This window comes from Rana temporaria, chromosome 6 (assembly GCF_905171775.1).
Source record: "Rana temporaria chromosome 6, aRanTem1.1, whole genome shotgun sequence".
Taxonomy (NCBI): domain Eukaryota; kingdom Metazoa; phylum Chordata; class Amphibia; order Anura; family Ranidae; genus Rana; species Rana temporaria.
This window is the reverse complement of record NC_053494.1, coordinates 65,601,934-65,622,944: the sequence shown is the minus strand read 5'-3', so window position 1 is coordinate 65,622,944 and position 21,011 is coordinate 65,601,934. Positions and strand designations below refer to the sequence as shown.

The window sequence follows — 21,011 nt, the reverse complement described above, 5'->3', positions numbered from 1 at the left end:
TACTTCATAAGTTGCGTATAAGAAGGGATGAATATAGAGCTCTGGCGGAACAAGAAACTAAGAAATATACAGACCGGATAGAGAGAGAAAGATATATCTGGGGAAACAAACCTAGTAAAAACTTGGCCAGAATGGTAAGAAAAAAGAAAACTAGGAATTTTATAGAAAAAATCAGGAACAGAAATGGTGACTTGGTATACGCGACAAGTAAAATAGCAGAAGTATTCCGGAGCTACTATGAAGAACTTTACGGTATCCAACAAAAGATCAGATGTCCACGCGAAAAAATAGATAAGAATAGGGAAATATTACAAATAGCTAATCTTCCAAAATTAGAAGAAGGGGAGGCAGAAGAGATGGAAGGTTTAATAACGGAACAGGAAATAAGTGAGGCCTTAAAAAACACTCCTAAGGGGAAAAGTCCCGGGCCAGATGGCTTTACATCTGCCTACCTACAAAAGTTCAGCACCATCTTAATCCCCAGACTTTGCCAATACTTTAATGGTCTTGGAATAGACTATGACATGAGTAGAGAGGCTTTAACAGCAACGATTACAGTGATTAAAAAAGAGGGAAAGGATAATACGACTTGCTCAGGTTATCGACCGATCTCACTCCTGAACACAGATACGAAACTATATGCAAAAATTTTAGCGGAACGAATGAAGGGAGTGATGACTGCCATTATCCACCCAGACCAGGTAGGTTTTATACCTGGGAGGGAGGGAAAAGATAATGGCGTGAGGGCGCTCCTCCTCCTTGAGCAGATTAAAGAAAGTGGGACCCCCGGTCTATTCCTGTCGGTTGATGCTGAGAAAGCTTTCGACAGGGTAGACTGGGGATTCCTGATACAAACTTTAGAATTTATAGGAATAGGCCCAGGGATGATAAGGAGGATCAAAACCCTATATCATCACCCGTGTGCAAGGATCAAAATTAACGGATCCATTTCCGCACCTTTTGAGATGAAAAATGGGACTAGGCAAGGATGCCCCCTATCTCCCCTCCTCTTTGTCCTATCATTGGAACCCCTCCTGGCAATGGTCCGACAAAACCCAGAAATCTATGGGGTAGAAGTAGGTGAAGACGAGCATAAACTGTCAGCCTTCGCAGACGATTTATTATTCTACATAAGCAGCCCAAGAGTCACTCTCCCGAAGTTAATAGATACCTTAAAACAATATGGCGAGGTCTCAAACTTTAAAATGAATACAACAAAAACTGAGATTTTGAATATTAATATCCACAAAGACGAAGAACTATATTTGCGGAAGAAATATAATTTCTCCTGGCAAAGAGAGATAAAGTATTTGGGTATAAAAATGGCAAATACTTTGAAAAAAATATATAGAATAAACTTTATCCCCCTTCTCGACGAAATTAAAAGAGAAATTAAAACTATATACAACAGACCAATATCGTGGTTCGGGAGGATAAATGTGGTAAAAATGGTACTTATCCCCAAAATTTTGTATAAATTCCAAATGGTTCCAATTTATTTGCCTCCGTCATATATTAAAATAATTAACTCCCTTCTAATGAAATACATATGGAACAATAAAAAACACAGAGTCTCTGCCCAAACTCTAAAACGAACCAAGAAAAAAGGCGGCCTGGCTGTACCTGACATTAGATTATACTATAACGCTTCGGTCCTCACACGGGTTATAGAATGGGCTAAAGAGTCACAGGATAAAAGGTGGATAAGTATTGAATGCACGTTAGCGAGGGCACAGTTAGGGAGATTAATCTGGAACCCCCCACATTGTAGAACCCTACACACGTCAACACACGCAATTACACATAACGCTTTAAGGATATGGGATCAATTACACAAACAATTAAAAACTAAATTCAACTCACCCCTTATAGATTTAAAAGAAAACGAATATTTTGCACCTGGGACTAAAGAGATAGGTGGTAAGTGGATTAAAAATAGAACACAGTTAAAAGACATAACACTAGAGGGCAAAATTATGACCCTTCACGAAATCAGGATTGAAATGGAGGCACTCAGCGAGTGGAGATACCTCCAGTTGGTGTCATTCGTTAAGTGCCTCCCACACCCATTGAGGTCACGAGAGGAGTACACTACACTGGAACAGATGTGTAGTACCGAAAGCTCAAAAGGAAATATCTCCAAAGTATATAAATATTTACAGAAAATAGACGAGTCGGATACGCTAAACTACATACAGAAATGGGAGAGAGACCTAGGAGTCCCAAGGGGGAAGACGACCATAGGGAGAATCCTTAATTTGACTCATACTTCGGCGGTTGATGTAAAAACCGCCGAGATGAACTTCAAGTGTCTGACAGGATGGTACAATACCCCAGATAAAATGGCCAAATTCGGAGTAGGGGAGTCAGAGGAATGTTGGAGAGGATGTGAGGCAAGAGGAACGATGGCCCACCTGTGGTGGGACTGCGTAAAAATCAAAACGTTCTGGGGAAAAGTTTTGGCTTTGATAAAAGAGATAACTAAAAAAGAATTGGAAAATAACCCTTGGATAGTCCTCTTTCATGGGGGAGATACGCCAGTGAACGAATATAGGGGATCACTAATTCCGCATTTGTTGAACTCTGCGAAACGATTGATACCCCAAAAATGGAGAAACCCGGCAAGCCCGCAAATATGGGAGTGGATCGACTCCGTAGAGGGTACTTATAGGAGGGAGAAAGTAAAATACAGTGGCGAAAAGAACAAGGCAGGAAATAAGGATATCTGGGAAACATGGATTGTTTTCAAAAAGTCTCGGAAATACGCAGAAAATATGAGAGAGGAATAAGAATGCAGCATTACAGGAAATAAAAATACTAGGTGGAGTCGGGAGATGGTCCGGGAGGGGTGGGAAGGGTAGTGGGGGGGGGGGGGGGGGGAGGGAAGGGACTAGGATGGGATGTTGCGCCACGTTATCACGTAATGATAGCATGTTGGACCTCGTATATATGAGGAACGCTCTAGCCCGTTTAAATTGTTAAAGGGTTGAAAGAAGCTATGTTTAAAAAAAAAAAAAAAAAAAATTTTAAACAATATGCAAATAGCAGAATAACAAATATAGAACCAAGCAAAAAAAAAAAAAAAAAAAAAAAAAAAAAAAAAAAAAAAATAAGAAAATAAACTACCACAAATGATGCTATACCTGAAATAGAGACGGAATTATGAATAAAATCATGAGCAGGTCTCTTGCTGTGGTTATGTCTGACGTGGAAAAAAAAAAGAAAAAAAAAAAGAAAAAGAAAAAAAAAAAAAAAAGAAAAAAAAAAAAAAAAAAAAAAGAAAGGGAAATCGAAGGAAAAGGTAAGTGAACTAACAATGCACTAGCTTAAAGGAACCTATTTAGAAAATAAAAACAAACCTTTACAACCCCTTTAACCTATAATAATGACAAAGGATTGCCAATTTACCATGTTTTGGCTTAAGGGACCATACAGCAGATTCTACTTGCCTGGACATTCGGTTTGTCTGAGGGATGAGTCACTATTCACTAAGTATAGTGGGCCAGATTCACAAATGAGATACAACAGCGTTTCTCCTGATACGCCGTCGTATCTGTGTTTCTAGCTATGCGACTGATTCATAGAATCAGTTACGCATAGATATCCCTAAGATCCGACAGGTGTAATTGTTTTACACTGTCGGATCTTAGGATGCAGTACCGCGGCCGCCGCTGGGGGAGTTTACGTCGCACAGTTAGTCGTTTTTTTTGCTGCCCTAACTTTAGTCAGCAAGCGTATTGCTGTCTAAAGTATGGCCGTCGTTCCCGCGTCAAAATTCAAAATTTAACGTCGTTTGCGTAAGCTACGCGCGTCGCCATTCAAAAAAATGACGTCACGGCGCGCAAAGCACGGCGGGAGTTAAGAAACGGAGCATGCGCAGTAGGTCCGGCGCGGGAGCGCTCCTCATTTAAATGGCACACGCTCATTTAAATTGGCCCGCCTTGCGCCGGAGGCCGCCGGCGTAGTTTTCATCGCAAGTGCTTGGTGAATCAGGCACTTGCGATGAAAAATTGTGGCGGTGTAACGTATCTAGTAGGGTTGTCCCGATACCACTTTTTTAGGACTGAGTACGAGTACCGATACTTTTTTTCAAGTACTCGCCGATACCGAATACCGATACTTTTTTTTAAATGTGTCCCCAAATGCAGCCATGTCCCCCCACAAATGCAGCCATGTCCCCCCATATATGCAGCCATGTCCCCCCCATATATGCAGCCATGTCCCCCCCATATCCAGCCATGTCCCCCCCATATGCAGCCATGTCCCCCCCATATGCAGCCATGTCCCCCCCATATGCAGCCATGTCCCCCACCATATGCAGCCATGTCCCCCCCCATATGCAGCCATGTCCTCCCCATACCCAGCCATGTCCCCCCATATGCAGCCATGTCCCCCCATATGCAGCCATGTCCCCCCATATGCAGCCATGTCCCCCCCATATGCAGCCATGTCCCCCCCCCATATCCAGCCATGTCCCCCCCCCATATGCAGCCATGTCCCCCCCCATATATGCAGCCATGTCCCCCCCCATATATGCAGCCACGTCCTCCCCATATCCAGCCATGACCCCCCCATATCCAGCCATGACCCCCCCCATATCCAGCCATGTCCCCCCCATATGCAGCCATGTCCTCCCCATATCCAGCCATGTCCCCCCCAAAAAAGCAGCCATGTCCCCCTTACCGTACATGCTGCAGCATCCCCATCCCCGCTTGGTTAATACGCGCGGGGAACATTACAGCTTTGAATAGCTGTAGTCTCTTGCGCTGCGTATAGACACTCCCTCTTGCTCGGGATTGGACAGTTCACCTGAGCAAGGGGGAGTGTCTATACGCGGTGCGAAAGACTACAGCTATTCAAATGAATGCTGTAATGTTCCCCGCCCGTATTAACCAAGCGGGGATGCGGCAGGATGCGGCGTAGCGGCGGGATTCGTGCGGTGGGGGGGGGTCTGTATTCTATTTTGGTATCGGGGGTATTTGCGGGAGTACGAGTACTCCCGCAAATACTCAGAATCGGTACCGATACTAGTATCGGTATCGGGACAACCCTAGTATCTAGGATACGTTACGCCGCCGCGATTCTACGTGAATCTGGCCCAGTATCTGCAAATAGCAGAGCACTCTAATGTGCAAACCAGCTAACTTCTATGGTTGCCTGTGCTGGCCTGTCATCTCACATGTCTCACTGCTGGATAGGTGAAGCTCCTATCACAGTGAAGGACTAGTAGTGCAGCATGGATGGTGGTAGTAAGCCAGTAACCATGGAAGCTGTATGCTGTTTGCATGAAATGCTGTCTGACCTTACCCAGGAGTTTTCAGCACCTGATAAATTTCATTGTGTAAAGTAATCATACTGATGTTTATTTTGCTGCATTTTCTGGTCTTGTTTATAGGGCTCTATTGCATATGTACCTCAACAGACTTGGATTCCAAATGCAACGTTTAAAGACAATGTGCTCTTTGGAAGGCATTTTGACAAAGACTGGTATGATAATGTCATTCAGAGTTGTGCATTGCTGCCTGACCTACAAATTCTTTCAGGTGGCGAGAACACTGAAATAGGGGAAAAAGTAAGTATTGCTGTAAAGAAAATTATTATTTTGTAATGTTCAGCATACATTCTTTATAATGTATATAATTCTTTGGTAAATATTTTACATTTTGATTCTGGCTACTGCATCAATACAGATAAAGAATGTAACAGGAAATAAAGGTATTTTTTTTTTTCAGGGCATAAACTTGTCAGGTGGACAAAAACAGCGAATAAGTATCGCTCGAGCTGTGTACAGGAACTGTGATGTTTACTTATTGGATGATCCTCTTTCTGCAGTGGACGCACATGTTGGGCAGCATTTGTTTAAACATGTCATTGGACCCAATGGCTTACTCAAAGAAAAGGTGAGTTAATTTCTAAGCATTTTAGAGGGTATATGTAAATAAATAATGTGTTAGTTGGTAAGCACTATGTACATTTCTTTAACTCTGATAATGTAAAAAACTGTAAAAGTGTAAAATTCCTAACAGCTAGAATACCAATACGCTGTTATGAAACTGAAACAAACAAAGTACAGAATGTATTACACAGACTGTAAAATTCACATTCATCAAACATGAATTTAAATGTGTTATAAGGTTTTGCACAGAAATGGCTTTAGATAAGGTTCTTCTAAGCTCAGATTAGTTATAAAGTCATTGATCTCTAAGGACATATCTACTGTTTATATGCATAGAAGCAAGCAAAAATAGACAGTTAAATATAACTAAAACAACCAATACACTGTTAATGTCAATTTATATTTCTAACGATTGGGGGGGGCGGCAAACAAACCCCCCCAGGTCTGCACTCACCCGCATGCATCCCCGCATGCAAACTAGGGGGGCATCACCCTTAATGGACCGGCCACAGCTGCTACCTAACCATAGAGAGTTTTAAACCACACGAATTGTATTACTAAACCACCAACTAAACAAAAGTTCACTCATCTACCAAATAGGCAAAATCACAGTATGCTAGGACAACCTTTCTCAACTAGGGTGCTGCCTAAAGTCGCCAGGGGTGCTGTGGCATCTTGGCAGAGAAAAGCTGTTGCATTAGACCGAGCTCCACGATCTTCAGCCAAATTGTCAATCGGCACTTCGGGAGCTCAGTCAAGACTTTGTTTACACCTTAAAGCGGAGGTCCGCCTAAAAAAATGTTAAAAGCCAGCAGCTACAAATACTGCAGACTTTTATTAAATGGACACTTACCTGTCCAGGGTGCCTGCGATGTCAGCAGCCGATGCCGAGCAATCGTTCTCAGTGAGGTAATCAGGAAGTGAAGCGTTGCGGCTTCACTTCCCAGGGTTCCCTACTGCTCATGCGCGAGTCAAGCTGCGCGTCCTAACTGGTCCCAGCTGTATTCTGGGACCTGTGGGTTTTCCAGAAGACAGCGGGGGGTGTGACCCCCGCGGCAGTCTATGCCCCCTGAAAGGTGCCAAATGTGACAGCGGAGAGGGGGGGAGGGTTCCGAAAAGCGGAGGTTCCATTTTTGTGTGGACCTCCGCTTGAAATAAAAGAAAGTGAGATGTGCCTTGCACAGTGTGTTTCTGTCTCCCCCTATAGTGCAGTACCCGGCAGGGAGAGTGAAAGTAAGTAATACAGATTAAAAAAAAGGCTATTTGAACGTGTGCGTTTATGTGTGTGCACATTTATATGTACTGTATGTATGTGTGTGTGTATATATATATATATATATATATGTGCATGCATGTGTGTGTGTGCATGTATGTGTGGATGTCTTTGTTTATATATATATATATATATATAGGGCCAGATTCTGGTAGAATCCGCGGCGGCATAGCGTAAGCCATTTACACTACGCCGCCGCAAATTACTGGAGCAAGTGCCGTATTCTCCAAGCACTTGCTCCGTAATTTGCGGCGGCGTAGTGTAAATGGCCCGGCGTAAGGCCGCGTAATTCAAAGGGGGCGGCTTGTATTTTAATTTCCGTCGTGAGCATGCTCCAGCTCACGACGGAAAAAGTCAATGACGCCGACGTGAGCGTCATTGACGTAAAGTCATATTCGCGGACGACTTAGGAAAACGACGGAAAAAGACGACGCTGACCCGACGCTATACTTAACATGGCATACGACGGACCTTCGTAAACTTACCCCTCATATAGCAGGGGTAAGTTTACGCTTACAGAAACGTCGTAAATTCACTGCGTCGTCCGCGTGTACGTTCGGGAATCTCGCGTTAATAGCTAATTTGCATAGACGACAGGGAAAACGACGATGCGACACCTAGCGGCGGGAAAAAAAATTGCATTTAAGATCTGACAGCGTAAGAGTCTTACGCCTGTCAGATCTAAGGGATATCTATGCGTAACTGATTCTAAGAATCAGTCGCATAGATACGACGGCCCAGATTAGGACTTACGACGGCGCAAATGGCGTTGCGCCGACGTAAGCCCTTTGAGAATCTGGGCCATATTGTTTATATATGTGTGTTTCTGCTGTGTGTACATGTGTGTTTACATGAGTGTGTATGTATGCACATTACTTTTAATCCTGACTAGTGTTGAGCGGAATACACCATATTCGATTTCGCGATATATCACGAATATATAGACGAATATTCGTGAAATATTTGTTAAAATCGAATATTCGTGATATTTTATAAAAAAAAAAAATTGCGAAATTTCGCTAATGCGAAATTGATTGCGAAATTCTCGTCCGCGCATGCGCGCTAAGAACACGCGAGAACGGAGATCATTTCCTGGATCTTTGCCAGTCGATTTTCGGATCGCTATTTTGTGCTGCCCAGCGAAGCGAAGATGGTGGGGAGTAACTTTTCATCCAGTGAGGAAAAACTGCTGATTAGTGTAAGTAATTTCACCACTGTTATTTCATTATCTTTAACTGCATTTTAGACTAGTTTAAAAGTTAGGATATAAGATCAGATATTAGTATTTCCCAAACAGTGTGTCTCCAGCTGTTGCAAAACTACAACTCCCAGCATGCCTGGACAGCTTGCTGATGTGTGTGGGGGGGGGGGGTAAACTTTATTGGGGGGGGGGGGGAATGTGAGAAAGGAGTGTTTTTTATTTTTTTAGCAAGACAGGCACGCAGACAAAGACGCAGACAAAGACGCAGACAAAGACGTAGACAGCTACTAAACTAGAATAAAACTACTTCACCTAAAACTTTTTTTTTTTTTTTTTTTTTTACACGGACAAAGACGTAGACTACGACACGGACAGCTACTAAACAGGAACTAAAATACTACACCTAAAACTTTTTTTTTTTTTTTTTTTTACACGGACAAAGACATAGACTACGACACGGACAGCTACTAAACAGGAACTAAAATACACTGACTGACAAGGACAAAGACGAGGACTACAAATACTAAACTAATATGCACTAAACACTAACTCTACTTACACAAACTTATATGACTAAACTAAAGCTAAGTTTTTTTTTTTTTTTTTTTTTTTTTACACTGACTGACGAGGACTACAAATACTAAACTAATATGCACTAAACACTAACTCTACTTACACAAACTTATATGACTAAACTAAAGCTATTTTTTTTTTTTATATACAAAACACAGAGACTAAACACACACTAAACTAAGCTACCTTAAAGAAATGTACACTTACACTAACTACACAGAAATCTATCTAACACTAAGCTACACTTACCTGGACAAAACAACACAAATCTGAGCTTTTAGAAAAGCTGTTGGGTCTTTTTCTTTGAAAAAAGCAGTTGGTTATAGAAGCAGGAAACTCAGAACTGAAAGCACTATAGAAAGCACAATGCTCTAAGCTCTAAGATCGCAATACACTGGAAAAATGCACAGAAACACTCCACTCTCTCTAGCCACCTTGTGAATGAATGAATGAATGAATGAAAACTTATATAGCGCAGCACATGCGAACTTAATCGCCTCTGAATCTGCACTGAAATACTGCTGGGAGTGATCTTATATACTGGTCGTGCAGGCAGGTTCCTATTGGTTGCTATGGAGGTTGCTAACCTCTGACAACTGTGGTAAGAGAACTCTGATTGGCTCTGATGCAAAAGAAGGGCGGATACTCGAATATGCAATATTCGTAACGAATATTCGCAATACGAATATTCTTGAGCAACACTAATCCTGACCCCATATTTCTGTACAACCAGGCGTGATTTATTTTTACAGCTTGTTCATAATGCCAGCAAGAAAAGGCCATTCCTCTGAAAAGCGATCCATGCTCAGATCGCTTTGTAGAGGCATTAGACAGGCAGTCAAGAGGTCATTGTGAGAGAAAACGCTGTTGCTGTCAAGATAGATAAATCAGTGCTGCAGCTGAATGGCATACCTGCTAAGTAAATGATGGTTAACAATAAAACAAACTATCATTACAGTATAACAGTAAGACATACCATACCTGCAAAGCAAATACCCCAAAAAATTAAAAAAAAAAGAATTTAACGCAATCTGTGCCTAAAATATATATATGCCGAAGCATGGGGGCAATCCGCCCCAAAAGTTAGGAGCAAATGCTTATGCTCTTTTTTAAACTGTGGTGGTGAAATCACCTCCTACATCGCTGGGGTCGCAGCTTTATGTATCATGAGAGCAAACGCTGTTGCTGTCAAGATAAATCCGCGCTGCAGCTGAATGGCATACCTGAAAACAAAAAATGGTTAACAATAAAACACAGTACACAGTACAGTATAAAAAAATTACATACCTGAAAAGCAATCATGATAAAACATAATAACAATAAAACCGTGCAGTTAAGCATAGAATACAGTAAAAAAGAACAGAACAATAGAGAAAGAGAGAAAGAACAATAAAACAACAACTACTGGTATATTCTTTTTTATATATTTTTTATGTTTTTTTTTTTTTTACTTTTTTTTTTTTTTTACACTTTTATTTGTAACTGTAATGGTTTGGTTCCAGGTTCGGGTCTCTCAAAATGCGATGGCATCTTGGGAGATCCTGTGAAAATGTGTCCTATTCTGTGCAATGCTGTACCCTACGCTAAAACTACCGTACCCTACGCTAGACAACGTGGACAGTAATAGCGGGTGTCACGTCTTTATTCGCGCTTGCTACAGACACGACATCTTCTTTGGGGGGCTCATTGGGTAGGGGTACCAGGGAGGACATACGGAAAATGCCTCTCATGCAGCTGGCTTACTGCATTTGAATTGAGATGGTTAGGTGGAGCACCATGTGGAAACAGAAGGGCTCTGGCGATCTATTCCTGGAATTTAAGGAAGGATCTATTCCATCCTGAAGCTCTGCATAGCACATGAGCGTTCAGCAAAGCCAATTACGGGCAACTAGGTACGGCGCCAACAACTGGTCATTGAGGCCCACCCCTCCCATATTTTGGTTATATTCATGGACACAGAGGGGTTTCTCCACAACACCTGTTGCCGTATAAATTTGGACCATTGTGTCTGCGTGAAGGGAGGACAGAACGAAAACATTCTTATTATCCCTCCACTTCACAGCGAGCAAATTATTACACTTCAATCAGGCTCTCTCCCCCAGCCTAAGACAGGAATCTACAAGCCGCTGGGGTAAGCCCTGACGATTAGATCGCAAGGTGCCACATACGCCAATCTGATGATCAAACAAGTGACTAAAAAGTGGCACGCTTGTGTAATAATTGTCCACATACAAGTGGTGCCCCTTTCTGAATAAGGGTGACACTAAGTACCACACAATCTTGCCAGCGCTCCTTGTAGTTTGGGCAGTTCTCCAGCTCTACGTGACTATCTCTTTCCTCGTAAACCATAAAACTACATATATAGCCTGTTACCCTGTCGCAGAGCTTATACATCTTGACCACATATCTGCCACACTTGCTGGAAAGATACTGTTTGAAAGACAAGTGGGCAGAAAATTTTATCAGGCACTCATCAACGCAGACAACTTGATCGGGAGTAAACAAGGCTGCAAAACGTTTGTTGAAGTGGTTTACGAGGGGCCGAATTTTGTAGAGCCGATCGTATCCAGGGTCTCCCTGAGGACGACAGAGTTCATTGTCGTTGAAACGCATGAACCGCAAGATCTGCTCGTATCGTGCCCTGGCCATGGAGGCTGAGAACAGGGGCATATGGTAAATTGGGTCAGTGGACCAATATGACGGCAACTTACTCATTTTATTTATGCCCATGAGGAGGGATAGGCCCAGAAAGGTCTTAAATTCAGAAACCGTACTGGATTTCCAATCTCTGGCAAAGGAGTTGGGTTTTAGCGGTGATGAATTGACTAGCATACAAATTGCTTTGGTCCACAATAGATCTATAGAGATCTTCAGTGAATAAAATTCAAGTGACATAAAATCAACTGTTTCCACCTGAATTCCGGGTTGGCCAGTGAATGGGGGAAATACGGGAGCTGCAGAAGTGGTGGGCTCCCAATTAGAATTGGCAAATGCAGCAGGAAGGACACAATTGGCATGGCGGGCCTGTCTTTGTCTTCTTGGTGGCAGCGGGACACTACTCGTGCTTGCCAGCTTGAACTGCACTTATTGTACTCGCCACATCACCACATAATACTGCAGTGCTGGATGTACGACCAGAGTGAACGAGGCCACTGGTGCTTGCCAGTTCACCAGAAGGATGAGCCGCACTAGTACTGCTCTGCTCCATACGAGAGCCCTGTGGTTCTTGCGCCTCAACAACAGCAGAGCTATCTGTCAGGGAGCCGCTGCTGTCTACAGGTTCTTATTCTGAGTCTGAATCTGACAGATGAGTGACTTCCTCTTCACTATCGGTCATGCTCAGAAATGTGTAGGCCTCTTAGTGTCACTAGTGTACCTTCAATTTGCCATTTTGGGCTCTAAATTTACTGGTACACTAGTGAGACTAGTGAGTGTAGGCCCCATCAGACATTTTCTGTCAATTTCGGACAGCAAACATTTGAGAGCTGGTTCTCAAAAGTTCTTGTTGGAAATTCTGATCGTCTGTATGCAATTCCGACACACAAAAATCATGCTTGGAATTATTGAACTTAATTTTTCTCAGCTCTTCGTAGTGTTGTATGTTACCATGTTCTTGACGTTCGGAATTTCCGACAACGTTTGTATGACTGTGTGTATGCAACACAAGTTTGAGCCAAAATTCCGTCTAAAAAAAATCTACGGTTTTGTTGTCGGAAATTGTATATATTCATTAGAAAGTGCTCTTAGGCTGGAATCACACCTATGCAAATTGGATGCGGAAGTCCCTGCATCCAATTCACATAGCAGGAGAATGTGACCGGCTTTCTATGGAGCCGGTTCACACATCTCTGGAGCGGCTGCGGAGCGCACTGCACAGAAACGCTGTATGTCTTTAGCTCAGTTTCAGGGTCGAATTCAGGCAAAGATTGAGCCCTGATTCATCCATCCCTGAACCGGAGAATGGGGACGCATAGCGTTCCTGTGCAATCCACAGCCGGTTCCAGTGTGAACCGAGCCTTAGTGTTACAGATCTATGTGCCCAGCCAAAATTTCATGAATCAGGTTTACATCCACTTTAATAACATTGAATATAACACACTATTCAGTAAATCCTGCTGAGACCAGTATTCATGTGCCTTAGACAAAGAAAATTAAATGTATGTCATGTTACCATGGGCTTATGCACTCTTACTTTTCTTAGACACGCGTTTTAGTGACTCATGGCATTAGCTTCCTGCCACAAATGGACATGATTATTGTGTTGTCTGATGGAAGAATTTCTGAAGTTGGCACATATAATGAGCTTCTTAAAAAGGATGGAGCTTTCTCAGAATTCCTGCAAACATATGCACTTACTTCCGAAGAAAGTGATGAGTCTCCAGCAAAATGTAAGTTAATATATATTAAAATGCTTTTGATATCATTATTTATTTTTTCCAAATAGATCTTTACATAATAAAGTAGACACTCAAAATAGTTTGTGTAATATTCTAGAACAGGGGTCTCCAAACTGCGGCCCGAGGGCCAGATGTGGCCCTTTGCTAGCCTTTATCCGGCCCTTGGGGCACTATTCCTCCCACTGACACCAAAAATGGGGCCCTATATCTTTCACCGATATCCCCAAGAGGATACTATTCCTCCTACTAATAGGTGCACTACTCCTCCTCCTATTGACCACCGACCCTGAGGCCATATTTATTTTCACTGATGCCGGGCCCGGGACATTTTCTGCCTCTGCTGGCCACAATACGGTGCTCCTGAAGTCTAAAGGACAATAGACTGGCTCTTTGTTTGAAAAGTTTGGAGACCCCTGTTCTAGAACTACAGTGGGTTCACCCAAGTCTTTGAGGCTTGAGACTACAAGCTGCATTCTACGCTGCTTTACCGTAGAGTTATCTACACTTTTATAGACCTCATGCACATTGGACGCTTTTACAGCTGCTGTTTTTGGCTTCAGGCATGTTTTTCTGCAGCCAGTAAACTCCCCAGCATGTTATCCTATGTTCCATGCACTAGTGGGTTTTAAAAGTTATTCTGCTGTAAAAATGTTCTAACTCTGATAATACTCAAAGCGGAGTTCCTACTAAAAAAAAAATAATAAAAGTCAGCAGCTACAAATACTGCAGCTGCTGACTTTTAATAATCAGACACTCACCTGTCCCAGGGTCCAGCAAGGCGGGGGAAAAAAGCCCCACTGGTCTCCCTCTCCTCTCCGCGGGAGGAAGGGAGGAGGGGGAGCTGAAACCCTCTAATCTTTCAAAAATCAGTAAGTAATTTTCCTTCTGTATGACTGGCAAGGATCTGGAGCGATCACAATTTACAGATGTTCTGTTTCACTTGGCATATTGTTGAAGCCAGGGTTCAGGGTTCTGGGAATGTGGAGGACGTTCATCTATTCTTCTTTTGAGCTATAACTTCTTTTCTGATTGATTAGTGTGCACATTAAAGGGTCGGGATAGATTCTTTTGGGGTCTGGACCCATTTGTCTCTTGAGGGATACTTTTGATAAAGGGGTACAGACCCCAAAAATTGGGGTTGATTTACTTAAGGCAAAATGACTGGTCAAATTGCAAGTGCAATTGCTCCAGAGCTTAGTCATTTTTTTATTTATTTTTCTTGCATGTGATTGGGTACTCTTTGCAAAGTAAAGCTTCATCTCATTTACTAAGCTCTTAAGTTTCGTACACACGTACGGGATATCCGGTGGTAAAAAGTCTGCCAGGAAAACCTGCTCTGTAACTTTTTCCCCCTACACACTACCGGGTTTCCCGACAGGAAAACTGCCATGAGAGCCTTGGTCGGGAATCCCAGCCGCGTGTATGCTCCATCGCTGTGTTTCCCATAGGAAAACTGTCGGGTTAAAAACTGCCGGGAATCCTGGCGGGAAAAAAGAGAGCTGGTTCTCTTTTTTTTCCCCGGCAGTTTTCCTGTCAGGAAAACAGCGATGGAGCATACACACGGCCGGTTTTCCTGGCCAAAAGCTCTCACGGCAGTTTTCCCGAGGGGAAAACCGGTCGCGTGTACGTGGCTTTAGAGTGCAACTGCACTTGCAAAGTGCACAGTCTATTTGCCTTTAGTAAATCCACCCCATTGTGTAGCTAAGTACCCCACCTCCTACACCTATATATATATGTAAATTGCTATTCAGTCATAAAGGCAATGTGACACACACCTCGTTGTGGTCCATGTAAACTTCATGATTTTGCAAATGCTACCTTTGAATTGCTTGTACCATTTATCATGTCAGACACAGCAGCCCTGATCTTAGATATTTACCCAAAAGTTGTCCACTTAGACCACTTCCCCAACAGCACTGGTTATACAATGCCTTGCAAAAGTATATCACCCCCCCCCTTGGCATTTTTCATGTTTTGTTGCCTCACAACCTGGAATTAACATGGATTGTTTGAGGATTTGCATCATTTATTTACAGAACATGCCCACAACTTTGAAGATTTTTTTTTTTTATTGTAAAGCAAACAACAAATAGGACAAAATAACAGAAAAAGTCAATGTGCATAACTATTCACTCCCCTAAAGTCAATACTTTGTAGAGCCACATCTCCAAGTCGCTTTGAATACGTTTCTATGAGCTAGCAAAACTGCTCCAGCTCCTTCAAGTTGGATGGTTTGCACTTGTGAATGTGAACAGCAATCTTTAAGTCTGACCACATATTTTCTATTGAATTGAGGCCTGGGCTTTGACTTGGCCACTCCAACACATTTACATGTTTATATAAAAATATCAGAAAGAATCCAAGGATAATTCTGATCCAAGCGCTCTATGGTGTAACTAATTTGGAGCAGTTGAGCAGCTATTATAAAGTAAAATATATAGAAAAATCATGTATGTGTCATTGTAAACAATGAAACATTAACAGCGCTAAATGAAATATAAATAAAATTCATCTGAACTCCAAGTTCATAATCTGCAGTAATCAATAGTCAGGTATATTAATCAGAGCCCCATTGTTATAACTCAGACGTATGGGTAATGTAGCAAATATATGTGGAAACTTTTGAACTTCACTTCACTGGTGGTAATACTGGACAGTGATACAATCCATCCCCCGTGAAAGCAGAGAAATTCCGTCACTTGTATGCCACTTTGGAAATTCTACTCACCAGACCCCCAACTCATTCAAGCGTTGAAAGCTCCTGTTATCCACAGATCATCAGCCACTCTCCTTTAAGCCCCAGCTCAGTGTAGCATGAAAAGCTTCTTTAGTCCAAAGATCATCAGACACTCTCCTTCAGGTGTGTGCTGGTTCCAATCAGTGGGTGCGTGCATGCATCAGTGCGATCATGGAAGTGAACAGAGAAGCTCTATAATGTAAAACCCTTTTATTGTAAAATACACAGCCCCACAAAACATATATGCTTACAGGAAATAAATAAAGTAAAAGCGCATCACATGGATGTTTCTCCAAACAGTCTAGCAGCTGGTGAGTCCCGGGATGAAGCTCTCTCCTGTGTGTACGATATGTCGCGTAGCCACGCCCTGACGTGTTTCGTGATTGGTTCACGTCTTCAGAGGGCGTCTTGTTTTGTGGGGCTGTGTATTTTACAATAAAAGGGTTTTACACTATAGAGCTTCTCTGTTCACTTTCATGATCGCACTGATGCATGCACACACCCACTGATTGGAACCAGCACACACCTGAAGGAGAGTGTCTGATGATCTTTGGACTAAAGAAGCTTTTCATGCTACACTAAGCTGGGGCTTAGAGGAGAGTGGCTGATGATCTGTGGATAACAGGAGCTTTCAACGCTTAAATGAGTTAGGGTCTGGTGAGTAGAATTACCTAAGGGGCATACAAGTGACAGAATTTCTCTGCTTTCACCGGGGATGGATTGTATCACTGTCCAGTATTACACCCAGTGAAGTGAAGTTCAAAAGTTTCCACATATATTTACTGCATTACCCATAATACTTTTTGAGATAAGCACTCAGAGGAGTTATACCAATGGGGTTCTGATTAATATACCTGACTATTGATTACTGCAGATTATGAACTTTCAGTTCAGATGAATTTTATTTATATTTCATTTAGCGCTGTTGATGTTTTATTGTTTACAATGACACATACATTTACATGTTACCCCTTAAATCACTCTAGTGTTGCTTTAGCAGTGTGTTTAGGGTCATTGTCCTGCTGGAAGGCCAACCTCCGTCCTAGCCTCAAATCACACACAGAGTGGTACAGGTTTTGCTTAAGAATATCCCTGTATTTAGCACCATCTATCCCTCAACTCTGACCAGTTTTCCAGTTCTGACTACTGAAAAACATCCCCACAGCATGATGCTGCCACCACCATGTTTCACTGTGTGTATGGTGTTCTCTGGGTGATGTGATGTGTTGGGTTTGCGCCAGTCATAGCGTTTTCTTTGATGGCCAAAAAGTTACATTTTAGTCTCATCAGACCAGAGCACCTTCCTCCATACATTTTGGGAGCCTCCCATGTGCCTTTTTTGCAAACTCAATGAATGAATGAAAACTTATATAGCGCAGCACATGCGAACTTAATCGCCTCTGGGCAACGTGGCATTTTGTTTTTTGCTGAAAGTAATGGCTTTTTTTCTGGCCACTCTGCCATAAAGCCCAACTCTATGGAGTGTATGACTTATTGTCCTATGTACTGATACTCCAGTCTCTGCTGTGGAACTCTGCAGCTCCTCCAGGGTTACCTTATGTCTCTGTGCTGCCTCTCTGATTAATGCCCTCTATGCCCGGTCTGTGAGTTTTGATGTGTGGCCGTCTCTTGGCAGGTTTGCTGTTGTGCCATATTCTTTCCATTTAGTTATGATAGATTTGATGGTGCTCCTAAGGATCATCAAAGATTTGGATTTTTTTATAACCTAGCCCTGACTTGTACTTCTCAACAACATTGTCCCTTATGTGTTTGGAGAGTTCCTTGGTCTTCATGGCAGTGTTTGATTAGTGGTGCCTCTTGCTTAGGTGTCGCAGCCTCTGAGGCCTTTCAAAAAGGTGTGTATATGTAATGACAGATCATGTGACACTTAGATTGCACACAGGTGGACATTATTTTCACTAATTATGTGACTTCTGAAGGTAATTGGTTTCACCAGAGCTTTTTATGGGCTTCATAACAAAGGGGGTGAATACATACGCACATGCCAATCATCATATTTTTATTTCTGAAAAATAGTTTTATGTATATATTTTTCAAATTTTACTTTACTAACTTAGACTATTGTGTTCTGATCCATCACATATAATTCAGATTAAAAAAACATTGAACTAAAGGCTGTAACAAAATAGGTAAAAAGCCAAGGGGGGTAAATACTTTTGCAAGGCACTGTATGCAGAAGCCTTGCTTGACTCCAGGATTTCCCCTTTGCTGAGCAAACTCACCTGGCCCGGATTCAGAAAGGACTTACAACGGCATATCTCCAAATACGCCGTCGTAAGTCCAAATGCGCGCCGTCGTATCTATGCGCTTATTCAGGAACTGAGATACGCCTGAATTTTGCAAGATAGGACCGACGTAAGTCTCCTTACGCCGTCGTATCTTGGGTCCATATTTACGCTGGCCGCAAGGGGCGCTTCCGTAGATTTACGCGTTGAATATGCAAATGACTTGGATACTCCGATTCACAAACCTACTTGCGCCCGTCGGATTTAGCTATGCCATTTACATAAGGCTTATGTCCGGCGTAAGTCTACCCCTCATAAAGCAGGGGTAAGTCATGTTAAGGTATGGACGTCGGAAACGTCGGAACAGCGTCGTATTTTATGTTGTTTGCGTAAGTCGTACGTGAATGGGGCTGGGCGTAAATTAGGTTCATGTCGAAAGCATTGAGCCGACGTATCTTAGGGAGTATTTGCGACGTGATTCTGAGCATGTGTGCGCATGCGCCGTTTCTTTTGGCCATGCATTTACATGGGGTCACGCTTCATTACAATACAACACGCCCACTGCCTTGCTACTTTGAATTACGCGGGCTTACGCCGGCCCATTTACGCTACGCCGACGTAACTTTGGGAACAAGTACAGTACTTGCCTCTCAATGTTACGTCGGCGTAGCGCATATGAGATGCTCTACGCCCGCTTAAAGATACGACAATGTATCTGGATCGCGGCCACCTGTCTTTAACTGGCTATCTGTTCTCTTAGGTACTTTTTCTTGCTAGCCCTGGCTCTTTCTGTGTCTTCAACCATATCTATGTTGTGACAGCCAGTGCTGCTACCACTTAGTATATTGTTGTAGGTTTTGTCAATGGTATTTAATGTAGTGTTTTAGTGAAGCCTGTCTTTGATTATGTATAATATTCATATTACCTTGGCAATAATGTATATAGGTGTAATTCAAGGCCACAAAGAGAAGACAGAAAACACGCTAAAAATGGACTCTGTTGCTTCCACAAGGTAATACATTTTAATCTAATAAATTCTATTGTTCTTTATGGTTTATTTTGCACTTGCAGTAACCTATAAATTCAATCACAGGAAGGCGAAAGACACAGAGATGAATGAAGATACTGAAAGAGATGCAGATGCCGGAAAGCTTACAGATGCAGACGTCGCTCTCACGGGCCGGGTAAAGTGCATTTTTATTACATGTTTTATATCAATACAAAAACATTAAGGGGAGAGCAAACGGTATTGCCAGGAAAAGAAATAAGAAGTTTACTCTAGAAGAATTTTTGCATTTTGATATAATCAGTCACTGAATGCCCAGTGCAAATGCTATTTCTAAAAGCCTCAATGGTGCAATGAAGGCTGTGAGATGTACAGTGTGGTTCCAACACAGCCTGGGGTCTATTCCTATGTGCTGTGTGAAGGGGGAGGGAGAGGGGGGGTTTCTTTTCCACCAATTAACTCTCAGATCTCCTCACTGAGCTCTGCAGAGTATATTTCATCTCCCCACCCTACTTTCTGAAAACTCGGACAAGCTGTAAAAATTGCGGAATTTGAAAAGCTGTATAGAAGAGAGGGCTGCAGATAAAAAAGTACAACATATGTAGGAGGATTTGTTATATCTCTGTGAGATGCTTTACCACATGGCCTCTGGATTAAAAACCTTTGTGCTAATACACTTAACTCTTCATATGCAAAAGGACTTTGTAAACATACCAGCGAGAGAGACTAAGGCACAACCTCATACACAAACTGTATGGTAATAGGATAACAATCAGGAAACAAAAGCAGTGGGTTTTTGAAACCCTGATAGCATAGGATCCTACCAACACTAACCAAATAAAAAATGAAATGGAAACTATACAAAGGTGACTGCAAAAACTTGCCATTAATACAAAGCAAAAAAAACTCCAAAAACTAAAACTCGACCTTATACACAAACTGTATGTATGGTAAAAGGATAACAATCAGGAAACAAAAGCAGTGGGTTTTTGAAATCCTGATCACATAGGATCCTACCAACAACTAACCAAATTAAAAATGAAATGGAAACTATACTCCAAAAACTTGCCATTAATATGAAGCAAAAAAAAACCTCCAAAAACTAAAACTATACCAAGAAGAGCAAACTCTTTGAATACAGCCCAAACAACATAAAACCAACACATCCACACATCCTTCTAACAGTGACCTGGAAGTCTATCCGGAATCTCAAAATGTTCCATTTGAACATGCTGACCTCACTGAAAATGTGAATATTACAGAAGAACTTGGAATCATCAATACAGTGTCAGATCACAAAATGTATGAACCAGAAATAGTCCTTTCCAAAGGCCTTACATTCTGCCCCACCAAATTGGTTAATTTACAATTATTCTCAGATATAGAGGAATTCTTTAGCAGACTGAGGCTTAAAGAATATTTTCACAGAAATTAAAGTAATCTGATGACATGGTATGTCCCCCCTCTACATGGAAAAGCGCTGCGTAAACTGTTGGCCCTATATAAATCGTGTATAATGATAATGTATAATAAACTTCACACCTGCATAAGGACGTAAAGCCAAACTGGACACCTATATTAACAGCTTCAGACACATGCCTGATATCCACCCAGCAACGGAACATTTTATACCATCTTTCACCATTGGAGCGAAAGGTTAGAAATAATTTGCACAATAATCC

General features: G+C 42.1%; 1 protein-coding gene across 2 annotated transcripts in view; it reads left to right on the top strand.

Annotated features, from left to right (window-relative positions):
- Positions 1 to 21,011, top strand: part of LOC120943546 (multidrug resistance-associated protein 1-like) — a 264,397-nt gene that overhangs the window by 170,247 nt on the left and 73,139 nt on the right. Inside the window, exons 18-22 of one of the 2 annotated variants that reach the window (XM_040356912.1) lie at positions 5,396 to 5,572; positions 5,733 to 5,900; positions 13,145 to 13,331; positions 19,281 to 19,335; positions 19,417 to 19,507. In XM_040356912.1, coding sequence (XP_040212846.1) covers positions 5,396 to 5,572; positions 5,733 to 5,900; positions 13,145 to 13,331; positions 19,281 to 19,335; positions 19,417 to 19,507 — 678 coding nt within the window. Of the gene's footprint in view, positions 1 to 5,395; positions 5,573 to 5,732; positions 5,901 to 13,144; positions 13,332 to 19,268; positions 19,336 to 19,416; positions 19,508 to 21,011 lie in introns of both variants that reach the window. The other variant, XM_040356911.1, reaches the window with a different exon arrangement.